At 42.2% G+C, this 20,103-nt stretch overlaps 1 protein-coding gene across 1 annotated transcript in view; it reads right to left on the reverse strand.

The window, feature by feature from the left end:
* SI (sucrase-isomaltase) overlaps positions 1-19,751 on the reverse strand; it is a 42,233-nt gene extending 22,482 nt beyond the window's left edge. Inside the window, exons 1-20 of the mRNA XM_030954261.1 lie at positions 19,631-19,751; positions 18,277-18,350; positions 13,685-13,805; positions 12,918-13,027; positions 12,092-12,243; positions 10,499-10,670; positions 8,133-8,232; positions 7,408-7,520; positions 6,338-6,463; positions 5,715-5,846; positions 5,435-5,551; positions 4,704-4,817; positions 4,393-4,477; positions 3,689-3,806; positions 3,152-3,323; positions 2,476-2,592; positions 1,872-2,026; positions 1,509-1,593; positions 689-745; positions 198-322 (exon numbers count right to left, since the gene is read on the reverse strand). Of these exons, the coding sequence (XP_030810121.1) occupies positions 198-322; positions 689-745; positions 1,509-1,593; positions 1,872-2,026; positions 2,476-2,592; positions 3,152-3,323; positions 3,689-3,806; positions 4,393-4,477; positions 4,704-4,817; positions 5,435-5,551; positions 5,715-5,846; positions 6,338-6,463; positions 7,408-7,520; positions 8,133-8,232; positions 10,499-10,670; positions 12,092-12,243; positions 12,918-13,027; positions 13,685-13,805; positions 18,277-18,350; positions 19,631-19,751 (2,366 nt within the window). The remainder of the gene's footprint in view (positions 1-197; positions 323-688; positions 746-1,508; positions 1,594-1,871; positions 2,027-2,475; positions 2,593-3,151; positions 3,324-3,688; positions 3,807-4,392; positions 4,478-4,703; positions 4,818-5,434; positions 5,552-5,714; positions 5,847-6,337; positions 6,464-7,407; positions 7,521-8,132; positions 8,233-10,498; positions 10,671-12,091; positions 12,244-12,917; positions 13,028-13,684; positions 13,806-18,276; positions 18,351-19,630) is intronic.
* Positions 19,752-20,103: the final 352 nt, after the last annotated feature.

Consider the following 20,103-nt stretch of genomic DNA (forward strand, 5'->3'; position numbering starts at 1 on the left):
ATGGATTAAAATACCTGGTGAATTTACAAATTTCTATGCAAATAACTCATCAGTAAAGGTGTGGAAGTGAGGTTTGGCTCACAGCTATTCCCACATTTCAAGGTGAAAATCCTAAATACAATGGGCTGCTGTAATTTGTAGCCTAGAAGTCCTCAGCCCCATTATGGGGAAAAAAATAAATGTTAATGGGATCCTACCTTTCCACTGTGGTGGTGCTTGGTTTCTGAGTAGGGAAAATGTATCCTCCTCTCAGGTGCAGCCCCATTTTGTCTCCTGGGGTTGGTATATTGTGCCACACTTTCTTCAGTTGCACTGGTGCGCCCTTATGGGCAGAGATTGAGAAGAGAACAGGAATTTTGTATTACCCACTGCTGGGAGTGTTTTCTTAAGTCCTGAGTTTCATCAAATTGTTCCTTATAAAAAAACTTAAGTTATTTAAATATCTATGGGCTAATGGGCACATAAAATAAAATAATTGCATATCACTCTGATTTTATGTTATAATCTGAGCCCTTTCTTGAGGTGTCAGTTCTTGTGCTTATCTCACCACCCTTCATTCCTTGTCTCCCAAGTAACCCCGAAGTCTTTCCTTCAGGTCTCTGTCCCCAGAGCAGGGCTGACAATCCTATTTCATCACAATCCCATTTAGAAAGTGATGTAATCCCATAATATCCCTGCAATTCCTTACCGTGTCGTAGTCGTACCACTCTGCCTCAGGAAAGTACACACTAATGGAATCCACACCCTAAAAGTGAATAAAGAAACAACATGCATATTTCAACTTAATCAGATAAACTCAATTTTCTAATAAAGCTGAAGTTCAGTGTGAGAAGAAAATCACTGATATTCCTACACTTTGCTGTTTCCTGGTGTTTGGGATGGTCCAGACAGGGAGAAGGGCAATCCAAGCAGATTTCTGCAAAGCTGCTGGGGTGTAACTGAACTGCTGCTCTGCAGAGAGGCAGCTCACTGAAAGCCACCCAAAGCCACAATGCTTCAAGCCCAGTGAACCAGATCCTATTCACAGATATCTCTATCTTCTTTATTTCCATTTATTTTGGGGTTGGCACCTTCCAGATTCTTGCTTTCCCTTCGTCTTTAACAAATGTTTTATGTTTCTCCATGGCAAATGTGTTGCTGGCAGGAGAAATCATTATTTACTATACTCTGCCAGAGAATAAGCCACAATTTTTTTGTTTTCTTGTTGTACCACAGGGAAGCTGAAATGCAGCAAGAGGAGCTGACTCCAAAGGAAATTCAGAGAGGAATTCCAAAGGGATTTCAGAGATGATGCAAAGATGAGGTAAAGCAGAATATCAGACCAGGTATCCCTGACTCCATAGAAGGCTGGAAAACGGGAGCAGGATTTAACTGTGAGATTTTCTGTTTCAGCAGGGGTAAAAATGTGCTGTGGGCTCTCTCACTGGAAGCAATAAATGAAGGAGAGGGAGCTGGTGACTCAACATGGCCCATGGCCACCGGACAGATCCCAAACCAGCCAAACCTACCGGCTCAAGAACAGGGGAAATCAGCAGCCCAGGGCCCCACAGGAACTGCCTGTCGATGTCCCATGTTATTTCATCAGAGTAGAACCTGAATAAAAGTGAAGGACAGAGCAGAAATTGTTGGGTTTTTTTTGTGATTTATATCAGCAGCAACCCCAAGGTTTCAGGGTACTGATTGTTCACAGTCATGACTAAAGGATGCCATATAAAAATCACCTCCTGATTAGGCCAAAATGGGGTTTCACCGATTGGGAAGTCACCTACGGATATCCCAATGTGCATTTTCACAGGATAGAGGTTTAGGAAGTCCCCTAGCAATATGAAATGAGTCAGATTTCCCTCTTGGTTATAAACTCCCAGACTCACTCGTGGAGCAGGGGCCTGGTGACCGTGTCCCCCTGGGTGTGAGCTTTGTAAAGCAGCGTGTACAGGTAGGGCAGCAAAGTGTAGCGGATGTTCAGGTAGTGCTTGGAGCTGTTCACCAGCAAGGAGTTGGATCCAAACACAGCTGGATCTTGATGCTGCAAACAAATATCCACTGTTTTTATTGCCAGGTTTTCAGAAACACTTTGCCATACGTGTGAAAAGCTGTTTCAGCTGGGGTTTTGTGGGGCAGCTCTACACTGGTGCTGTGACCTTGTGTCCTGTCCCTCCTTGTCCATCAGGGTTATTCCAGGATTCATCCTGACACTCATGTTCATGCCAAGCAGCTCCCAGGGCTCAGCCTGGTGGCTCACACAGCCCTCAATGTTCCTTGGTGTTTTGAGCAACCAATATTCATAAAATTGTTGCCAAAGAGCTGCATTCTCAATTAACCCTTATGGAACCCAGCCTCTCCCATCTGTAATTTCATAAAGACAGCTTAAGTTTCTGTTTTCAAGCTGGTCAGTGAGAGCGAGGATTAGAAGTGGTATTAAAGGAAGTGTGGTTATGCAACACCAAGCAGTTTTGAACAGAAAGCACAACTTACTATGACATATTCACTATTGTGGTTCCTGGAAAATGGGTAAAATGCTCCCAGTTGCATCCATCGTCTGCAAAGCTCTTCTGTGGTGTCATCAAAGAAACCACAAATATCTGCTCCAACCTTAAAAAAAATTAAAAATCAGAATGTGTTGAATGTACAGTGCATCTCAAAAGGTACAATGTATTTGTAACTTTCCTCTCCCAAATCCAGCTGTGCTATCCAGAAAATTAAACTGACTACCACTCACTAACACTTCCCATCATGCTGCTTCTTCCAAATTTTACCTTCCTGTTTGGTGATCATATGCACAGGAAAAAAAAGCTTCAAAGCCAAATTTAAATCACAAAAAGGATTCTGGTTATTTCCCTTCTAAGTGGATGTGTCTAATTTGAAATTATAAGAAAACCAGGAATTGTTTCACATCCCCCACCAGTGTTAAAAATTGCTAAAATAAGAGGTAGATTGGGATATATAAGATAATAAGTTTGTTACCCAGTTTTATGTCACTACAGCCACAAAAATCAAACAGCCTAAATCAAAAATCGATTATTGAAAAGAAATGTTCAAACGGAGATTCCTAAAAAGGGTTGATTTTGAGGTGCCAGTGTAAGTGGTTATTTCGAGAGTGCTTGGTAATCTGTTCTCTGATTTGAAAGGACGGCAAGAACTGATGTCCTACATAAGGAATTCCAAAGAGGTTGAACTCCAGCATTCCAGGGATCGACCATCTCAGCTGGTCCCACGTGGCTGCATTGTCCCCCAGCCAGTGTCCCCCGAACTTTCCTGATCCTGCAAAAGTGGACCTCGAGATGAGGAAGCCTCTCTTTCCTGGGAACAATGCCTCGATGGCTCTGGAAAGGAATGAGGCTGGAATCACACAGAGGAAAACACAGCTCCAATATTGAAAATTCTGAACAAAGCAGATTCACACCTATCTGCACTGATTATTCATCCCAAGGATGGGGGCCCCTTTGCAGGTGTGTTTTAGCAAAGCTCAAGATACTCATTTGAAATAATCTCTTTACACAGCTCTGGCCAATTGTGCCTTTTCCTACCAACTCGTGTTGTATTTTGCCTTGGCTAAATTGGCTCAAAGGTAACGGAGAATTTTCCAGGGATCTCGTTCCTTTAGCAGCCACATCTCGTGGTGCTTTGGAACACACAGGTCATGGACTGTTCTGAAACCTTCCTGCAGGATTTAACTTGCATTCCTTACTTCCTAGTGGATAGGGTCATGGAGTATCCATAAAGATTGTGGACATCATATTGCTTGCCCCAGCTCTGCACTGCATCCAGGCAAAGTGTCTTGGCGTACATGACTCTGTCGAGGATCCCTTGAAGGAAGGAATACAAACAGCACTGGTAAGGTTCATAGTTATTATTAATATTTCCAATCTTTAACGCACATTTATGATACCCAAGCCCCTTTTTTCTCTTTATTCCTTCACTCAGGCAGTTTATTACTCCAAAACCAAAACGCTGCTCTTGGCTATTGGTTTGCTCTGTGATATTTCCACTGCTGAGCTTTGCACCCATCCAGGGAACTGTGCTCTAAATTCCTCAATCACCATCTGACAGCACACTGGCAAAGGTTACTTAAATCTACTACTAATGCAAACTAGGAACTCTATTTTAGTTCTGCAAATATCTGAAAAACCATTGACAGTGCAAGAGGATCACTGCATTATCAGACATAATTAAGGCAATGACAATATCCAGTATTTATTTGATGAGATAAAAGAGGCAGTTCTATAAACCACACCTGAAGTATACAAATACAAGCACATAAATATTGTTTTCTGTCAATAAGAATGTCCAAACCCCACCCATAAGAACTACACTAAAATCATGTTGTATCCTTGAAGGCAATTAACATTTTATTTCATATTTTATTATTCTGATTAAACTATTTGGACTTACTGGGAGTGTAAGGAGGGTAGTTTAACTCATTGTCTGCACAACCTTTTTTTGAGCCTGCAACAAAGCTGCACACTTCATTCATGTCCTAGAAATGAAAAGATGCAGGTTGTAATAAAGTTGCCTTAAGTACATTTCCCTAAAAAAGTCTTCCACTCTATTCTGTCATCATTTAAGGAACCACTAGTAGCTATTCTTCAATGTCTCCTTTCTGATTGCCAAAATACCTTTCAATCCAATAAAAATTCAATGTAATAAACATCTGCTATCACCCCTATTTAAAAAAATAAAGCCAAAAATCTTGAATTACTCACAATCCATATTCCATCATAGGGCACCGTGTCATAGAACAGTTTGCACTCATTCACCCACCAGTCTGTGGCCTCAGCGCTGGTGTAGTCTGGGAACACAGTTTCCCCTGGCCACACCTGGAATATTCAAAGGAAAATAATTCATGAAACTTTGAATGAGATTAAAAAAAACTGTCAAAGGATCATAGACCTGCTCAGGTTGGATGGGAGGTTGAAGAACACAAAGAGTATGAATTTCTTAACTTTGAATTTTTCAATTGCTTTTCTTGTGAGTCCTACAAGGAGCAATACACAGCTGAGAAAATTCTCAACAGAAGTTAAGGTTAAAAATTAAAAGGATAATGTGGCTCTTCAGTAGCTACTGGAAAGAAATAGGAGCTGGTTGATGAAATGGCCCTTGAGCCTTCAAACTACCCTTTGATGTAAAAAAAAATGTTAGTGTTAATGTAAAAAAAAAAATAGGGTTAATGTGAGCAAGTGTAATTTTAATTGCTATTTTAGTTCTATTTTTCTTTAAAAATTAAAATTAAAAAAAAATAATTTTGATGTAGAATCAATGAAAAATACCTTTTTAATGTATTACAACTAAAAAAAAAGCTAAGAAAAATTGAGAATTATCATAGCCTACAAGAGACCTTACAAACTTTGCTCTCAGTGAGAGATAAGTCCCCTGAGCTAAAGTAAATCACAGCAGTGACAACAGATGAAATTCAAGTGTGCAAAACCACAATTACCTCCCCAAGCAGTGCTGTTCCATCTGACTCATTGACCCAGACATGCCTCTCCGTTCCCCTGACGTAGCTTCCATAGGGACTTCCATCAGCCATTTTTTGGGTGCTAATAGCAGGATCCTAAAGAAATTAGAGAACCACAAAGAGAAGAAGAAATCAGGATATTCCATCCATTATTACAGGCTGTAAATGAAGTAATTGCATAGAATAAGTAAAGAATAATAATAATAAATAACTGTAATGAAAGGGTTCACAAGGGAAAATGGAGTAATTAAGTGCTTACCAATATGATGATGTATTTTTGTCCGTGGGCATGCAAATAAGATGCAAATTGAGGGAGGTCTCTGAATTTCTCTTTGTCATAAGTGAAATCTTTCCTCTTCTCCATGTAATCAATATCAATGACTTGGATATCCTGAAAGAGAAGGGAGTTCAGCTTTTCCATGAGAAGTGATAGGTAAGGATTTTTATTATTTTTCTTCCCAAATATTAGCTGAATATTAGGCTATTTTTATTCTATTGAAGACACGAGGTTCATGCCCCCTAAAGTCCAATTTTAAAAGTTAATTGTACTTTGCCTTTGGCTGTCAATTAAGGATAATATATGGTTCCATAACTGTCTATAGGACAATAGAAGATGTTTCAAGAGAAGAAAAATGGATAGAGTTGGAAAGAATAAAATAAAAATTATTACAAGAAAGTGTTTGAATAAATCTAACTGCAGTTAGATGGGACACCCCTAGATGGGATGAGACAACTCAATGTTCCACCCCTCATCCAATGTTCTGATAATGGGTTTAACATCAAAATGCCCAAAAACCTTTGACACCACAGGTGTCCTAACCCAAGCTCACGGAAAATGAGCCAGTTGTGGGATCCCAGAGTGCTCCCCAGCCCCATACTCACGTGGGGCAGTCCAACAGCTCTGTTCCTCTCCACGACTTGCTTCACCTCATCCAGGGACAGGTACCCATAGCGGCACAGCTGGAATCCCAGGTTCCAGTAGGCAGGCAGTGCTGGCAGTCCCACGAGCTGGGAGGGGAAAACACAAACCCCACGTGCTGCTGGTCACCCTGGGTCACCTCATTCCCTTTCCCTGCTCCCAGTGATGCTTTAGGATTTGAGCTTTTCTATTTCCATCTCTCTGTAACCCTGCAGCTCTTCAGTGTGTAACTCTGAGCTGCACACCCAGGGTCAGCTGCTGCTTCCCATTTTGGGCAGACACAACAATTCCTCTCCAGGCCTGGCAATCAAGGACACCTCACTGCCTCAGGCCCAGAGATGGAAACAAAAGGGAGCTGGGGCAGCAAACTGGGGCTCAATGACTTCATTACCTGAAGCTGGAATTGGAGGATGAACCCCCAAAATGCAAATGGCCCAAAGTTATAAAAGTGTGAAACCCGTGAGCCGTGGGGCAGTTTGGTCTGCCCTGGATGTACCTGAAGGGCTTCAATCAACAGAACTGCTTCTTATTGCCTTCACTCAGTCTGCCCTCTGGTTTTCGGTAGTCCTGGTAAGGCATCACCACATTTCCCAAATGTATTCCAATAGCCCACTCCTAAATACAATAATTTTTCCCCTATTATTTATTTATTTAATAAATACTGGTATTTTGGGACAATGCCCATTTTTTAAGGTGTCACTGGAACCACGGAAGATTTTGAGAAGTGCAAAAGACACTCAGTGATACCTTGTGATCATAAGATCCAGACATTGTGTAAACACACTCTCCATCCCATAATATTGCCATATGAACAGGAATTTGTCCTCATGACAAGAGGAAGAAAACATAAATTATTCTAGAAACCATCTCGAGCCCTAATGGCCACGGTGTAAATCACAGATTTATGAATTTTAGAGCTCTTGGGCCTGGAAAATGGTCTCCTCTCCAGCACCCAGAGAAAAAGAATATGATCAAATAAATCCCAAGCACTTTGAAACAATCTATCCAATGTATAATCTGTAGGTAAAGGTACCTGCAGGTACTCCTGGACTACTTGCTCTGGAGTGTTCCCCAGGAAGATGTAGAAGTCCAGGATGCCTCCAATGGTTCTGTATGTCACTGCTGGAGCAGGCTGCACCACAAACTCTGCCAGACAAGAGGGCACAAAAACAGTTGTGAAGGACAGGAAATTCTAAAGTAACTTTTCTAACTGATGATTAGAGAATTTACTGAAGTAAATGCCTAAAGAACCCTAAACCATTAATTGAACTTGCAAAGAAGGGGAAATCAGACAACTCGTTATGTGTCCCTATTTCCATTCCTTTACATCCTCCAGAGAAGAGCATCAGAAGAAATCCAATGGTTCAACCATTTATCTCTGAAATTTTTAGTACAACTTTCCAGCCCAAAGATGTGCAGGGCTCACTACACATAAATATAAATACACTTCTCTGAAGGGATTACAGGACATTTACTTCAAAGTGTTGGTCACTCCAAATTTAGTCTCTTATTCCAGTGCAGACCCATACAGCCTTTGGATAAATTCCTGACCCTCAGATTTCCATCAAAATCCTCCAGTTAACTGCAGGGACCTACTCACTGCTTGTGTTTAAAACATTATTAGACATGGGGTAATGACTGCCCTGAGATATTGGGGGTGTTTTTAAGAAGGGACACTTGCATCAGCTCAGTTTTATTGCAATAATTTCAAAAGAAACTCAAGTGCACTGCTCAGAGCCCCAGAGAAATGTTCCTTACCCATGGCATTGCTGTTCATCAGGAAAACACCAAAGGAGGCTCCAGTGTTGTCTTCCAAGCACAGGAAGAAAGTGTGGGCTCCATACAAGTTATCCACTGACTAAAATAAAGGGAACAGGCAAGCTGATTAACATCTAATAACAGGATCTGCTCTGCAATATTCCAAAATATATCACAGGTAGAACTCAAAACGTCTCAAAATGGAGCAAACAGCAGGAATTTAAATCCTGACACTTCCCTGTTTTATATGTTCTGGTTTTCCTGGTGTTATTCTCCTTTATTTCCCATTAAAACAAGAATTTACCCAATAAATAGATAACAGATCTGATGGATCTCCAGGAAAGCTGGCAGATACTGCAGCTCTATTTCTGGGGAATAAATGTGCTCATCAAGAACTTGAGAGGTGCTTCCCTTTCACCACAGATTATGTTTTGCATATAATCTATATTTCTATTCATCCTACAAGGCAATAATTTTGATGCCTAATCTATGGAAATAGGAGAGTGCCTTGCTGCTTTTTCATTTCCTTTCTAATTATTTTTTTTTATTTCTGCTGTTATTATTAGCAACATAACCCCTGAGAGATGCTAACAATTGTTGCAATAGTTGTGCTTTTTCTCCTGAAAAAGCAAATTCAGTTCAAATGAACAAGAAACAGAGCCTGAGCAATTTGAAATCAGCCTAACTTGATGCTGTTCAGTGTCATTTTAGCTTAATGAGTCTACACTCAGCGGAGTCATTCAGTTAAGAGCTGTCTTCAATCCAGAGCAAAGAGTGAGGAGGAATCTCAAGGCAATGGGTACAAATTCCAGATTATTAATTAACTACATGCAGCTATCTCACCCTCATGTTTCAGTCCATTCATCTCCTGGTGCAGAACAAAAGTTCTCTCAAAGCAGGGAGCTGCTTTATGAAGCTGAGGTAATGGTGAAAATAATCTTACAATTACCACAACATGGGTGTCACAGAAATTGCTTCATAAAGGTTCAGCCAGAAAACTACAGCAACAAATAACAGCTGACAGACATATTTTATCTTGGAAGGAAACAGCTGTAAGGGAGAATTTTTCCATAATTTGAGCCCCAAGGATGTTGCTGAGGCAGCCCAGGCCATCTGAACTGAGCCCTGCCCTCAGCAAAGCCTGTTGTTATTTACTAGTATGTTATTTATTCTGATTATCAGTAGAAGCTGAAGACTCATCTATTAAGGTTTATCCACTGGTTTTCCACTGCACACCAACATAAAAACCAGGGAACACCCATCACTACCATGGGGCTTTTAGCAACAACACAGTGCCTGAAAAAAATCTTCATGGAAAACTCCACAGGCAGAAGGGCTTCAGTGGGCTGAATTTAGTATTACTGAGTTATATTCTAATGTAAATTATGTTAGAACAAGAAATAGAAGGAGAACAAGCTTGTGACCCAGGTCTGTAAAAGTGTAAATATCTCCTCTTTTGACCTGAACTCCTTCCTGTTTTCAAATAACACTAAATTAATAAAATGAAACGTATGTGCCAAATGTTTAGGCACATAAGGTGTCTCCACCAAAAACAATATCTTGAGCTGAATTAAATGGATGAACATCCCGGCCTTGTCTCAAATTCAATTCCTCAAGACAGCACTGCTATGCAACCCCTCTGTTTTATGGCAACAGCCTCTAGTAAATCCATAAGGAATGCTGGAATTTTCACTGAAGAAGGATACTGATAAAGTAGCAAGGAAGTTTTATTTCTCGTGCCAATTCTATTGTTTCAGTAACTTCTGTCAAACCCAAGACTAACTGAATCCTTCTTTTTGTCCTTTCCTTCAGCTGTTTTCTTTTAAATCATAAGAATCCATTGTCACAGACATCTTTTATGAAAAATCCTTTCCTTAGGATTTTTCCTCCTGAGAAGTTGAGAGGCCTCAGGAACAAAATGTAAACATGGATTATCTGCTGCTGTGGAATGCCACAGGTGGATTGGTCCATCTTGGATGTTTGTAATTAATGGCCAATCACAGCCCAGCTGACTCGGACAGAGAGCCGAGCTACAAACCTTTGTTATCATTCTTTCCTATTCTATTCTCAGCCAGCCTTCTGATGAAACCTTTTCTTCTATTCTTTTAGTATAGTTTTAATGTAATACATATCATAAAATAATAAATCAAGCCTTCTGAAACATGGAGTCAGATCCTTGTCTCTTCCCTCATCCAAGAACTTCTGTGAACACCATCACACTCCATAATAATTTATTCTCACCCAAACGCAGAATCAACTTTTGATCCGCAACAATTAATTTCAGTCTGGCGGATTCACGAGTGTGTTCCCAGCCAGGTTTGGGTGACAGAACCGCAAGGACAGAGGGGAAAGAAGCCCAGACTCACTGCAGCTGGGGGAGTGTCCCTGCTGAAGAGGGGCCAGGTTCTCCAGTTGACATCGTGCCTGTACTGCTTGTGCACGTGCTCCCCAACGCCGTAGATGTTGCTGCTGGGCAGCCTGATGGAGAGCTGCAGGAACTGGTCAGCATACTGCAGGGGCCCAATGGTGGTGTCAAACCTGGTGGAAAAGTGGAAAAAAAAAAATATAAAAGGAAGGGTTTTACCAAGGGTTGTTGCAAGGACTGTTTCTCCTCATTTCAGCTGGAGCTGGGTGGCACAGTCAGGTCTCCACACAGATCTTTCAGGTTTTCTTCCAGCTGTTGTTGGAATCAGAACTCTCTTTTGGGGCCACAAAAGATGGTGGAAGGTCACAGACTTTATCAGAATATTCAAGATTTTGGTAATGAATTGTCATGACACATTCTCCTTCTATAAAAAGGCCTCTCTGTTTAAGAGCTGGGGAAAATCAGTGCAAACCTTGTGCAAAGAAATTTATCAAGGATTTATCTCTGTCCTTATCCCATGATAGCAACAGCTTCCTTTGACAGCCTCAAACTCAGAGTCCAACATTCATTTGTCATTTTTTCTTTAGACATTTTTTCACATGTCATTTTTCCTTTAGACACCCAAATGCAAATACCTTTAATGAAATTAAACAAAGGCCTAAGGAAAACTTAGACAATATTCCAGAGAATTGTGGTCCCTCAGGTGTCTCATCCCCCTCCCTGTTTAATCAGTCAGGCACTGCTGACTGCCAAGTCCATCTTCTGTGCCCTCTGTAATTGCAAATCAATCATTACAGAGGATTCCAAGCAAGAAAACAATACTAATAAGAGCAAAAAACAACCTTAATTAATTGAACTCGAAGTCTTGCTAATCCAAGTGGCCCAGCCCTGTGACAGGTAATCATTCCTGGCTGATTTAATGGGCACCTTCATCTGGCACTTCCCTGCTCTGAGGGCACTTGGACACCTGTGGGTTGGTGGCTTTGGCTTCATTCACTTATTTTTAGAACATAAATGGGATGAGACAATCCAATGTTCAAGTTCACTCAATATTTTACACACAGCCTTACACAACCAGCTGTCCTTGGATATCACAGGTGTAAAGGGCGGCCTGATTTTGGTGGTGATACAAATGGCGGCCTGATTTTGGTGGTGATACAAAGGGCGGCCTGATTTTAGTGGTTCAGGGCCTCAGCACGAGTGTAGTAAAGAAGATAAAAGGTAAAGGAAGATTAAAAAAAAAGGTGAAAAGGTAAAGAAGATAAAAGGCAATCAGGAGTTTTCCCACATGATTTGAAGAACTGGCAAAGAGTCCCTCAGGCAATAAAAATTCCCCATATTGCGATTTCCCCTGCACTGGGGCAACGTGATCAGAGAGCTACACCTGAAACCCTCCAGACAGAGCTTCCCACCTCAGACTTTGCTCCCAAAGTCACCCCAAGGGTCCTTGAGAGATATCCACCAGTCAAGAAGAGGGAAGAAGTCGAGTCTGTGTCCACGAGGACACCTCACGGTGGCATCTGGTGTGGCACCACCAGCTCTCAGGGAGCCCCGGTGACAGCTGTGTCACCAAGGAAGGCCCACCAGGACTTACAGCACTTTGCCATTGCTGGCTCTGGTCACCACAAGGCCGAAGGGGTTCTGCTTCAGCTCCACCTTGTAGTTGGGGTTGGAGGCCATGGATCCCTGGAAGGGCTTCACGTGCTCGTGAGGGACCTCGAACCTTTGAGCATTGGGGTCAGTGATCTGCACATATTGACACAACACAAGGGTTGGGCCATTGCAAAATTAATCTCCAATACAGACATTTCCCAGCATTATTCATAGTTCTGACTCAGAGTATTTCCACCCTTATCCCAGCCTCCTCCTCTGCCTTTATTATTATCCACTTCTAACTTTAATTACTCATTTTCAGCCATTTTCTTCAGAATATTTGACTCTGTGTTTCCCTGGCTCACCAGGAACGCACCACAAAGTGGTGGACAGAGTCTCCCACAGAAGGTTGACAATCCCATATGCCACTGGTACCCCACATCCATGGCACAGAGCTTGAGCTCTGCACGGAAAACACAAACCATTGGAAAAGCTAATATTGTCTGTCAAAATGATTGAGAGGTGTGATTGGGCCATCAACAAAAAGTAAGTAAATACATTTATCCCCCCAATTCTTCCTGTGATGAGGACAAATGGTGGATAATAGGAAAGCTGAGCTTTCCAGAGGTCTGGGTGATTTTTCATGCAGAATTCCCAACGCGCCAAGTCCCCGTTAGCCTGAGGCATTGCAACAGCAGGGAGGACAGCAAAAAACTTCACTGGGAATCATGAGAGTGCTCCAGAGGCATCCATCCTACACTCCCTGCACAGGCAGCCCCACATCTTGCAGAGCAAACAGGCCTTGGAGCAGAAAGGACAAAGCTGACCTTGAATCGGAAGCGGTTGTTCGTCTGATACTCCGCTGTGAGCAGCACGGTCTGGATGTCATTGCCAAAGAGAGAAGGGGATGGCAGCCTGTCCAGCGTGGCCTCAAACCCTTGGGAGACAAACAGGGGCGTGTGTCAGAACCCAGGAAATTCCTCTGGCTGCCCTGGAGGGCTCGATCCCCTGCCCAGGGGCTCAGAGACCTTGGCACGGAGCCCAAGACCCCTGTGCCTTTGATTTAGCCCTTGGAAAAAACAATTACCAACCTTATATGAAGAATTACAAGTCAAGAAAGTTTAAGTAGAGTAATAGTTGTTTGTCAGGGGGTGAAAAATAGATTTTTGAGGTTTTTAGAATGGGTGCTTGGGGTCCCAAGATGGAGGAATTTGGGGATACCCTGTCCTTTTTCCTTCTTCTTGGCCCCCATCTTCTGGGTCATGTTGGCACATTTAGATTGGTTTAGAGTAGAAGCTCACTGTCTAACATAGGTGATGGGTATTGGGAAGTTAATGTAGATATTGTACACGTAGTTTTTAGTATAAAAAGGTAACACCAGAGTGCCTCAACCTGACCTGCCAGACAGACCTGCGGCGGGCCGGAGAAAGAATATTATAAATATGAAATAATAAACAACCTTGAGAACGAGAACAGAAGAATTGTGACTCCTTTGACTGCTGGGCTGGGAAAAGAGGCTTGTACGGATCTCAGAGCCACTGTGACCAGCAGAAATCCCGAGAGGGTGGGAGCTGGGGCCCAGCCCAGAGCTCACCTGCCTTGGTGGACCTCTGTGAGCCGCGCACTTGGTAGCCGTGGTTGGGGGAGAAGAAGCACCAGGGCACGTTGGCGTCGTTCTGGGGGCTCCAGCAGCAGCCACGGAGGGAGCAGATGCTCTGAGCAAGGAGAGCAGGGGCACAAATCAGTGGGGTTACACAAATAAACCCACACCAAACCAGTTCAGTGCACATTTCACCCCAAACGCCAGATACCTTCACGATTTCTGCACTCGGCTCAAGCCCTGCTTTGAAAAACCCCACGGAGTGAACTCGGTAGTGGCACAGAAAGCACTAAAGAGGGTTTTGTATGGATTCAGAGTAAACTTGCCTATTGGAGATGCAGTCTTTCTTAAGACCACAAGATTCACAGGTAAAATAAATATTTTAAAAGAATTATTGAATTTTTTAAATATTTTAAAAGAATTATTCAATTATTATTCAATAGTTATTGAATTATTATGTTATTCAAGCATATATTGTTATATTATTGAATTATCATTCAATAATTATTGAATCATTGTATTATTATGTTATTGAATTATATTAATTATAATACATTATAATATAGAATATAATACAGAATTATTGATTATGTTCAATAATCTACCTCTCTCCCCTGTGACAGATACAGCAGAGTCTGACCAAAAGTCACACACTGGAGAGGGGTTGAAATTTATCATGGGATTAACATGTAATAAACATCTATATATGCAGAATTGAACATTGTGTAAAATATCTACATTTTAAGGTAATTTTCCAATATCAGAAATAGTCAGACTGCTTCTGCATAACCTCAAACTGAGATAAATATATTTGAAAAAAAAATAAACCTATTTTTTCAAGCCTCTGTCTCAGTGCAGTGGCACCATGCTTTACACACACATTCACCAGAAAGTGGAAATTCCTCTGCTCTGCTGTTAGAAATGAACTTGTTCATGTTATCTCTGTGTGAGGTTTATGTTTGGTGATAAGATTGGGGCAATGAATCACAAAGTTCCCATCCGTTTTCTCTCCTTAAACCCCCATTCATTACTTAGGGCAAAGGACAGTGGCAAGACAACTCTCACTGAGGACAAAGGGTGATTCCATCAGTGATCTCAGGTACCCAACTCCAAAAGGGACACCTTCCTAACCTCACTTTCACCTCTCCACTGCCATAAGCTCTTTCTGCCTCCATCTGATCGTGCTCAAATGCTTTTGGTGTTTTTAATAAATATTTAAAATATTCTGCAGCTTGAAATAGGTGGGCATGACCCCAAACCTGCATTGCTGCTGTCCTTGCTTTGGGGTTGGAGAGCCCAGACTGCTCAGTGCAGGTTAAATTATTCTCAGAGGCTCTGGGCAGATAAAGGATAAGGCAGCTCCAGCCCAGCAATCAGGCAGGTGCTGGAGGAAGCACTGAGAGAGCTCACAAAGCCACTGCCTTGGGAAGTGTCAGGGCAGTTATTTGATAGTGGTTTCACAGAGCACAGAAATCACTCAAAACCACCCAAAATAAACCCCAGATTCACCAAACAGGTGAATGTTTTTCCTCTCTGTCATAGATTCATCCCTTCAGAAAACACTTGCTGTCATTCCCATCAGGTTCCAAGCCAAAATTAAGGGCTGGAGGAGAGCTGTAAGGACTCATTTCCCCCTTTGACAGGTAAAGCCCTTTGTAAGGCTGTGAAAAACCCAGGCTCACTTCCTACCTGCCCAGATGCCACCTGAGATCTCCCATTTCCCATTTATAAACCATTGCAGGGTAAAGGAGAGGAAGCTCACGGATACTCCCCAATACTGCAGAGATCTCAGCTTTATCCCCTCACTTCATTTCCTTCATACATGGGGGAATATCCTAAATATAAGAGCAGATTCCCTACTTCCATCCTCTTCTCTCTTCCCAGACCATCCCATAAAAAGCAGAATAATTTTCCTAAAACCTGGCAGTTCAAGCATCCACATTCCCAGCTTCCTGAGCATCCTTTTCTTTTCCCCAGCTATTTCTCCTGAATGCTCCTCAACTGTTTTCAGCAGCTCCTTCACAGTCCAGTGATATTTTTCCAGCTGGATCTTATCCTGGCAGATTCCTATTTCTGTGGCACATTGAGCTTTCTGCACAAGGAAGTGAACACAGGAGCTGAGGGTTGGCTGTGCCTGGCACAGGGGAAGGAGCAGAGTTCACCAGAGACAATGGGGAGCCTGTTGTAAAAGCAATCATCTGCTATAAATAAAGATGTGATCCCAAGCTGGGGGCTGTAAAAGCAGCACAATAGATACCAGCACCCAGAGCTTCATCAGGAATAACCCTGGAGACGAGGAAGCTGTGTGCACTGGGGTACAGCATGGGCTGAGCTCCAAGGGCTCCAAGAAGAGCCTGGCCACGTGCTGAAATTCCATGTGCATCCACACAGGCCTCCTCCAGCAGGGCATTTTGGGGAGAAAAGCACAGAAACCAAGCCCAAAGCAACAATTCCCCCTTCCCTGAGCTTTCAGAGGTGTCAGCCTGCCCTACACCAGCTCTGCTCAGTGGAATTCTTGTTTTACTGCTGTGTTCTGCTTGTCTGAGCAAACCTCCAGGCAATTTTCCACAGCAGTGAATAGATCCTGAGTATCTTCCTTCTTCCAGCATCTCTAGCTTCACCAACCACATGATCAAATAAAAATAGCTATTTCTTTTCTTTTGTTATTTTCTTCCTTTATTTCTCTTTTAAGCATTTCTTCTCTTCTCTTCTCTTCTCTTCTCTTCTCTTCTCTTCTCTTCTCTTCTCTTCTCTTCTCTTCTCTTCTCTTCTCTTCTCTTCTCTTCTCTTCTCTTCTCTTCTCTTCTCTTCTCTTCTCTTCTCTTCTCTTCTCTTCTCTTCTCTTCTCTTCTCTTCTCTTCTCTTCTCTTCTCTTCTCTTCTCTTCTCTTCTCTTCTCTTCTCCCTTCCTTTCATTTTCTTTCTCCTATTCACTTCTCATTTCTGCAATCCCACTCACTTTCTGGCTCCACCCCAGACACCTTCAGTGACCAAGGCACTCAAGGCAGACACTAACCCTTGCAGATCAGCTTAGCCAAACCATTTTCCCAGCTGCTGTTTACTGTGAGAACCACAAATAAACACAAATCACTGCAGAAGAGTGATGCAGGACCTGCAGTTTCACAGATTCCTGCATTATTGCAGCCCGGCACAACCAAATCACTTCCAGGGCAACACGAGCACAGGAGTGAATGGAATCACTGGGATGGAATTCTGGCTTTCCCCATGGAGCAAAGGTGATATTTATCTCTAACCCTGTCAAATCTGCTGCCTCCTCTTCACTAATATTCAGAAATAATTTATTTTACCTCTAAATTCCAGATCAGGCACCCTCAGAGTTACAATCTGCATCTACTTTTCTGCTGGGAGCTGTGATTTGATGGTTTTTAATTCTCTCCCAGCACCAGCCTTGCAACCAGAGCACCACTGCTGCCCTCCCTGCTTGAGGAGTGCAGCCCTGCAAGTGGGGTGACTGGTTCAGAGGCAGTAATTACAGATTTAAACGATCTGCATGGCTTCTCCTGCAGTGCTCTGCCTCTTCCTGGGGCAGGGAAGGAGCCTGAGGAGGCGAGGAACAGGCTGTGATTTGAACCTTTCCTAACCCATCCCCTGCAGGACTTTATTGAGCTACAAATCATAACAAAACCCATGGCAGGAGAGGCTTTAACAACAGCCAGCTCTGGAATTAGGTGGGAATTTCCTCCAAGGTTCAAACAGCTGGGTAATGATTTTTATATCTCTGTGAATGACAGAAGTAACCCACATCACACTGGGGTTTTTTCTCCTAAGCTGCCCCTCCCCAGATCAAAGATAGATACCAGGCATCCACCAGAAAACAAGAAAATTAATAGTAAATATGAAAAGAATAATTATAATAAATAATTAATATTTATAATTTAATTATAATAATAAAAATTATAATAATTATAGTCTTTCAGGAGTAACTATTACAAAATCCTTCTCAATGTGAAAGCACTGAAAAATAAAGGGCATCATAAAATCATGGAAAGGTTTGGGTTGGAAGGGACCTCAAAGCTCCTCTCTTTCCAAATCCTTCCATGGGCAGGGAACTTTCCACCATCCCAGGCTGCTCCAAGGCTCATCCAGCCTGAGATGATGCTTTTCATGGGAATTTGAACGGCAAGATTCTTAAGCCAAAATGTCTTTTCCATACTCTGCTCTCTCAGACACCCCAACCAAACTGGGATCAAAGTGGGTCTGAAAGGAAGCTCTGACCGCACCTTGTAAAGTGGCACATCTCAGCAAAGGCCATCATTTCTGAATTACTGTAAATGCCACTTTTTGACCATCACACCAAATGAAACCATTCAGAAGAAGCTGTTAAAAACCAAGGGTGACTCTTTTAACTGCTTGATGTCTGACCAATATTTTTGCCACCTCTGCCCAAACCAGAGAAACCAGACCTGCTGTCAGTGGGCTGAAATCCTGCAAACACTGGGGCAATCACATATTTAAACAGGTTAAGGAGACACCTGAGCTAGTAGAGACAAATGACATTTTTACAAATAAACAAGAGATCTTTTGGGATGAAATCTCTTTTCTAATATTTTCCAGGACATTACCAACCTGTGTTGCAAGTTGATCTGGGATGCAGTCAATTCTCTCTGCTACTGGTGTATCCCGACATTGTGGGTAAAAGTCTGTCAGGGAAATAAAGGAATGGGTTAATACCAAGAAATAAAGGAATGGGTTAATACCAGCATCTCTAAACTGCAGGAATAACTTGAGTCCCTCTGAACTCAGCACCTGCATCTGCTGCCTGCTTCCCTAACAGAGATCCAAATCACTACCAACCATGGCTTCTGTGCTCCATTTTTACCTTTGGAAAATGGCACACAATTATTTCAGATATGAAAATGCCACTGTAAGTTTTTGAGCATATAGGTAGTTTTGATAATTTTATTTCATTAGTCCAATTTTCAATGACTCCTGTCAATGCACTGTGCTTCATTGAAAATACGTGTAAAAATAAAAATGGGAAGAACTTTTCTTCAGCTGGGCTGTCATGGTGCTCCTTCCCCTGAGCCAGAGTTTTTAACAGGAGCTGGAATTGGAGCATCAGGGAAAAGCACCTCCACTAAAATGCTCCATCAGATTTCAGGTTTGTGGGACTGAATTTAAGGTGGGCAGCTTTAGCTGATTAAAGGGAGCACTGAATGTTACTTTATGTATTTGGGAACTGTTTTGTGTCTGGAGCAAGAACTGTGAAGTGCCCTGGGCTGAGATGGACACACACCCCCAGATTTGCCCCTTTGCATCAGCTGCACTTGTGCTTTTTGCGCAAAAAAACTCCTATTCATGACAGAAACAGGCAAAAAATATGCAGATATTAGTTTGGATGGGCAGTTCTACTAAAACACCAAGGTGTTTGCCTTGTATAAGCAATAACTTTTATTTTTCTGCCATTTTCACCTCCAAGTGTTTTGCTCCAGTCCCTGTGTGCAAATGGAATTACACAAAATGGGACTGGAAGTAAAGCAGGTGCTCTGCATCACATCCCTGGAACACAAGGGTTTCCTGATTTATCAGTGCATCAGCAAGAAACACTGGGGGATTTTAGGATTATTATAATATTCCACACAATTTGTCCACTCCCACACAGGGATCAGGCAAATTTTTTTCAGAGTTATCTTTTTTTTTTTTTAATACTCCAAAAATTGCAATTATCTGAGCTCTATGCTCCTAAAGAAAGTCCAATCAGTGGAGGGAGAGATAAGATATTTTTCATGACAATAAACCCTGACTCACACCATTTATTGCATTCATAGCTGATAACTTTGATTATATCACCCACAGCAAGGACTGGCCACTATTCACCTCTGGGTAATGATAAGAGTATTTGGATAGTGATAAGAGCAGGAGCTCTGAGGCAGGTGCCAGTGGGGTTTGTGCTCCTGCAGAAGCCATGGGAAGCTCTCACCTGAAGATTTGACTCCTGATTGTCCCGTGGCCAGCAGCCCAATGAGGACACAGGCGATGACAGTCACCACAGTGAAGAGGGCAATCAGGGTGAGCTCCAGCCCACTGAACTTCCTGCCCATCTAGAAACCCAGAGAAACTCCATCAGCCAAAAAGAAACACGAGGAACGGCTCTAAATTACATTTCTAGTTTATAAACGTTGCTAATAACATTTATAATTTAATAATTTTTAATTAAAAATTTAATAAATTGTTCCAGTTTTAAGCCGCATCACCCAATCCCGAGGTTTAAATAAAACTCTGCTTAAATACTTTGTGCAATAAGTCTCCAGTTCAGGATAATTCACTCCGTGCAGATTTTGAAATTATTACACTGAGAAACGTATTTTGGTCCCTGCAAATCATTGAGTACAGAACAATTTACTCCTGAAATTAACCATGAAATTTCCCGCAAGTTACTGAAATTCCTGGAAC

The sequence above is a fragment of the Camarhynchus parvulus genome, chromosome 9 (genome assembly GCF_901933205.1).
Source record: "Camarhynchus parvulus chromosome 9, STF_HiC, whole genome shotgun sequence".
NCBI classification, from domain to species: Eukaryota; Metazoa; Chordata; class Aves; order Passeriformes; family Thraupidae; genus Camarhynchus; species Camarhynchus parvulus.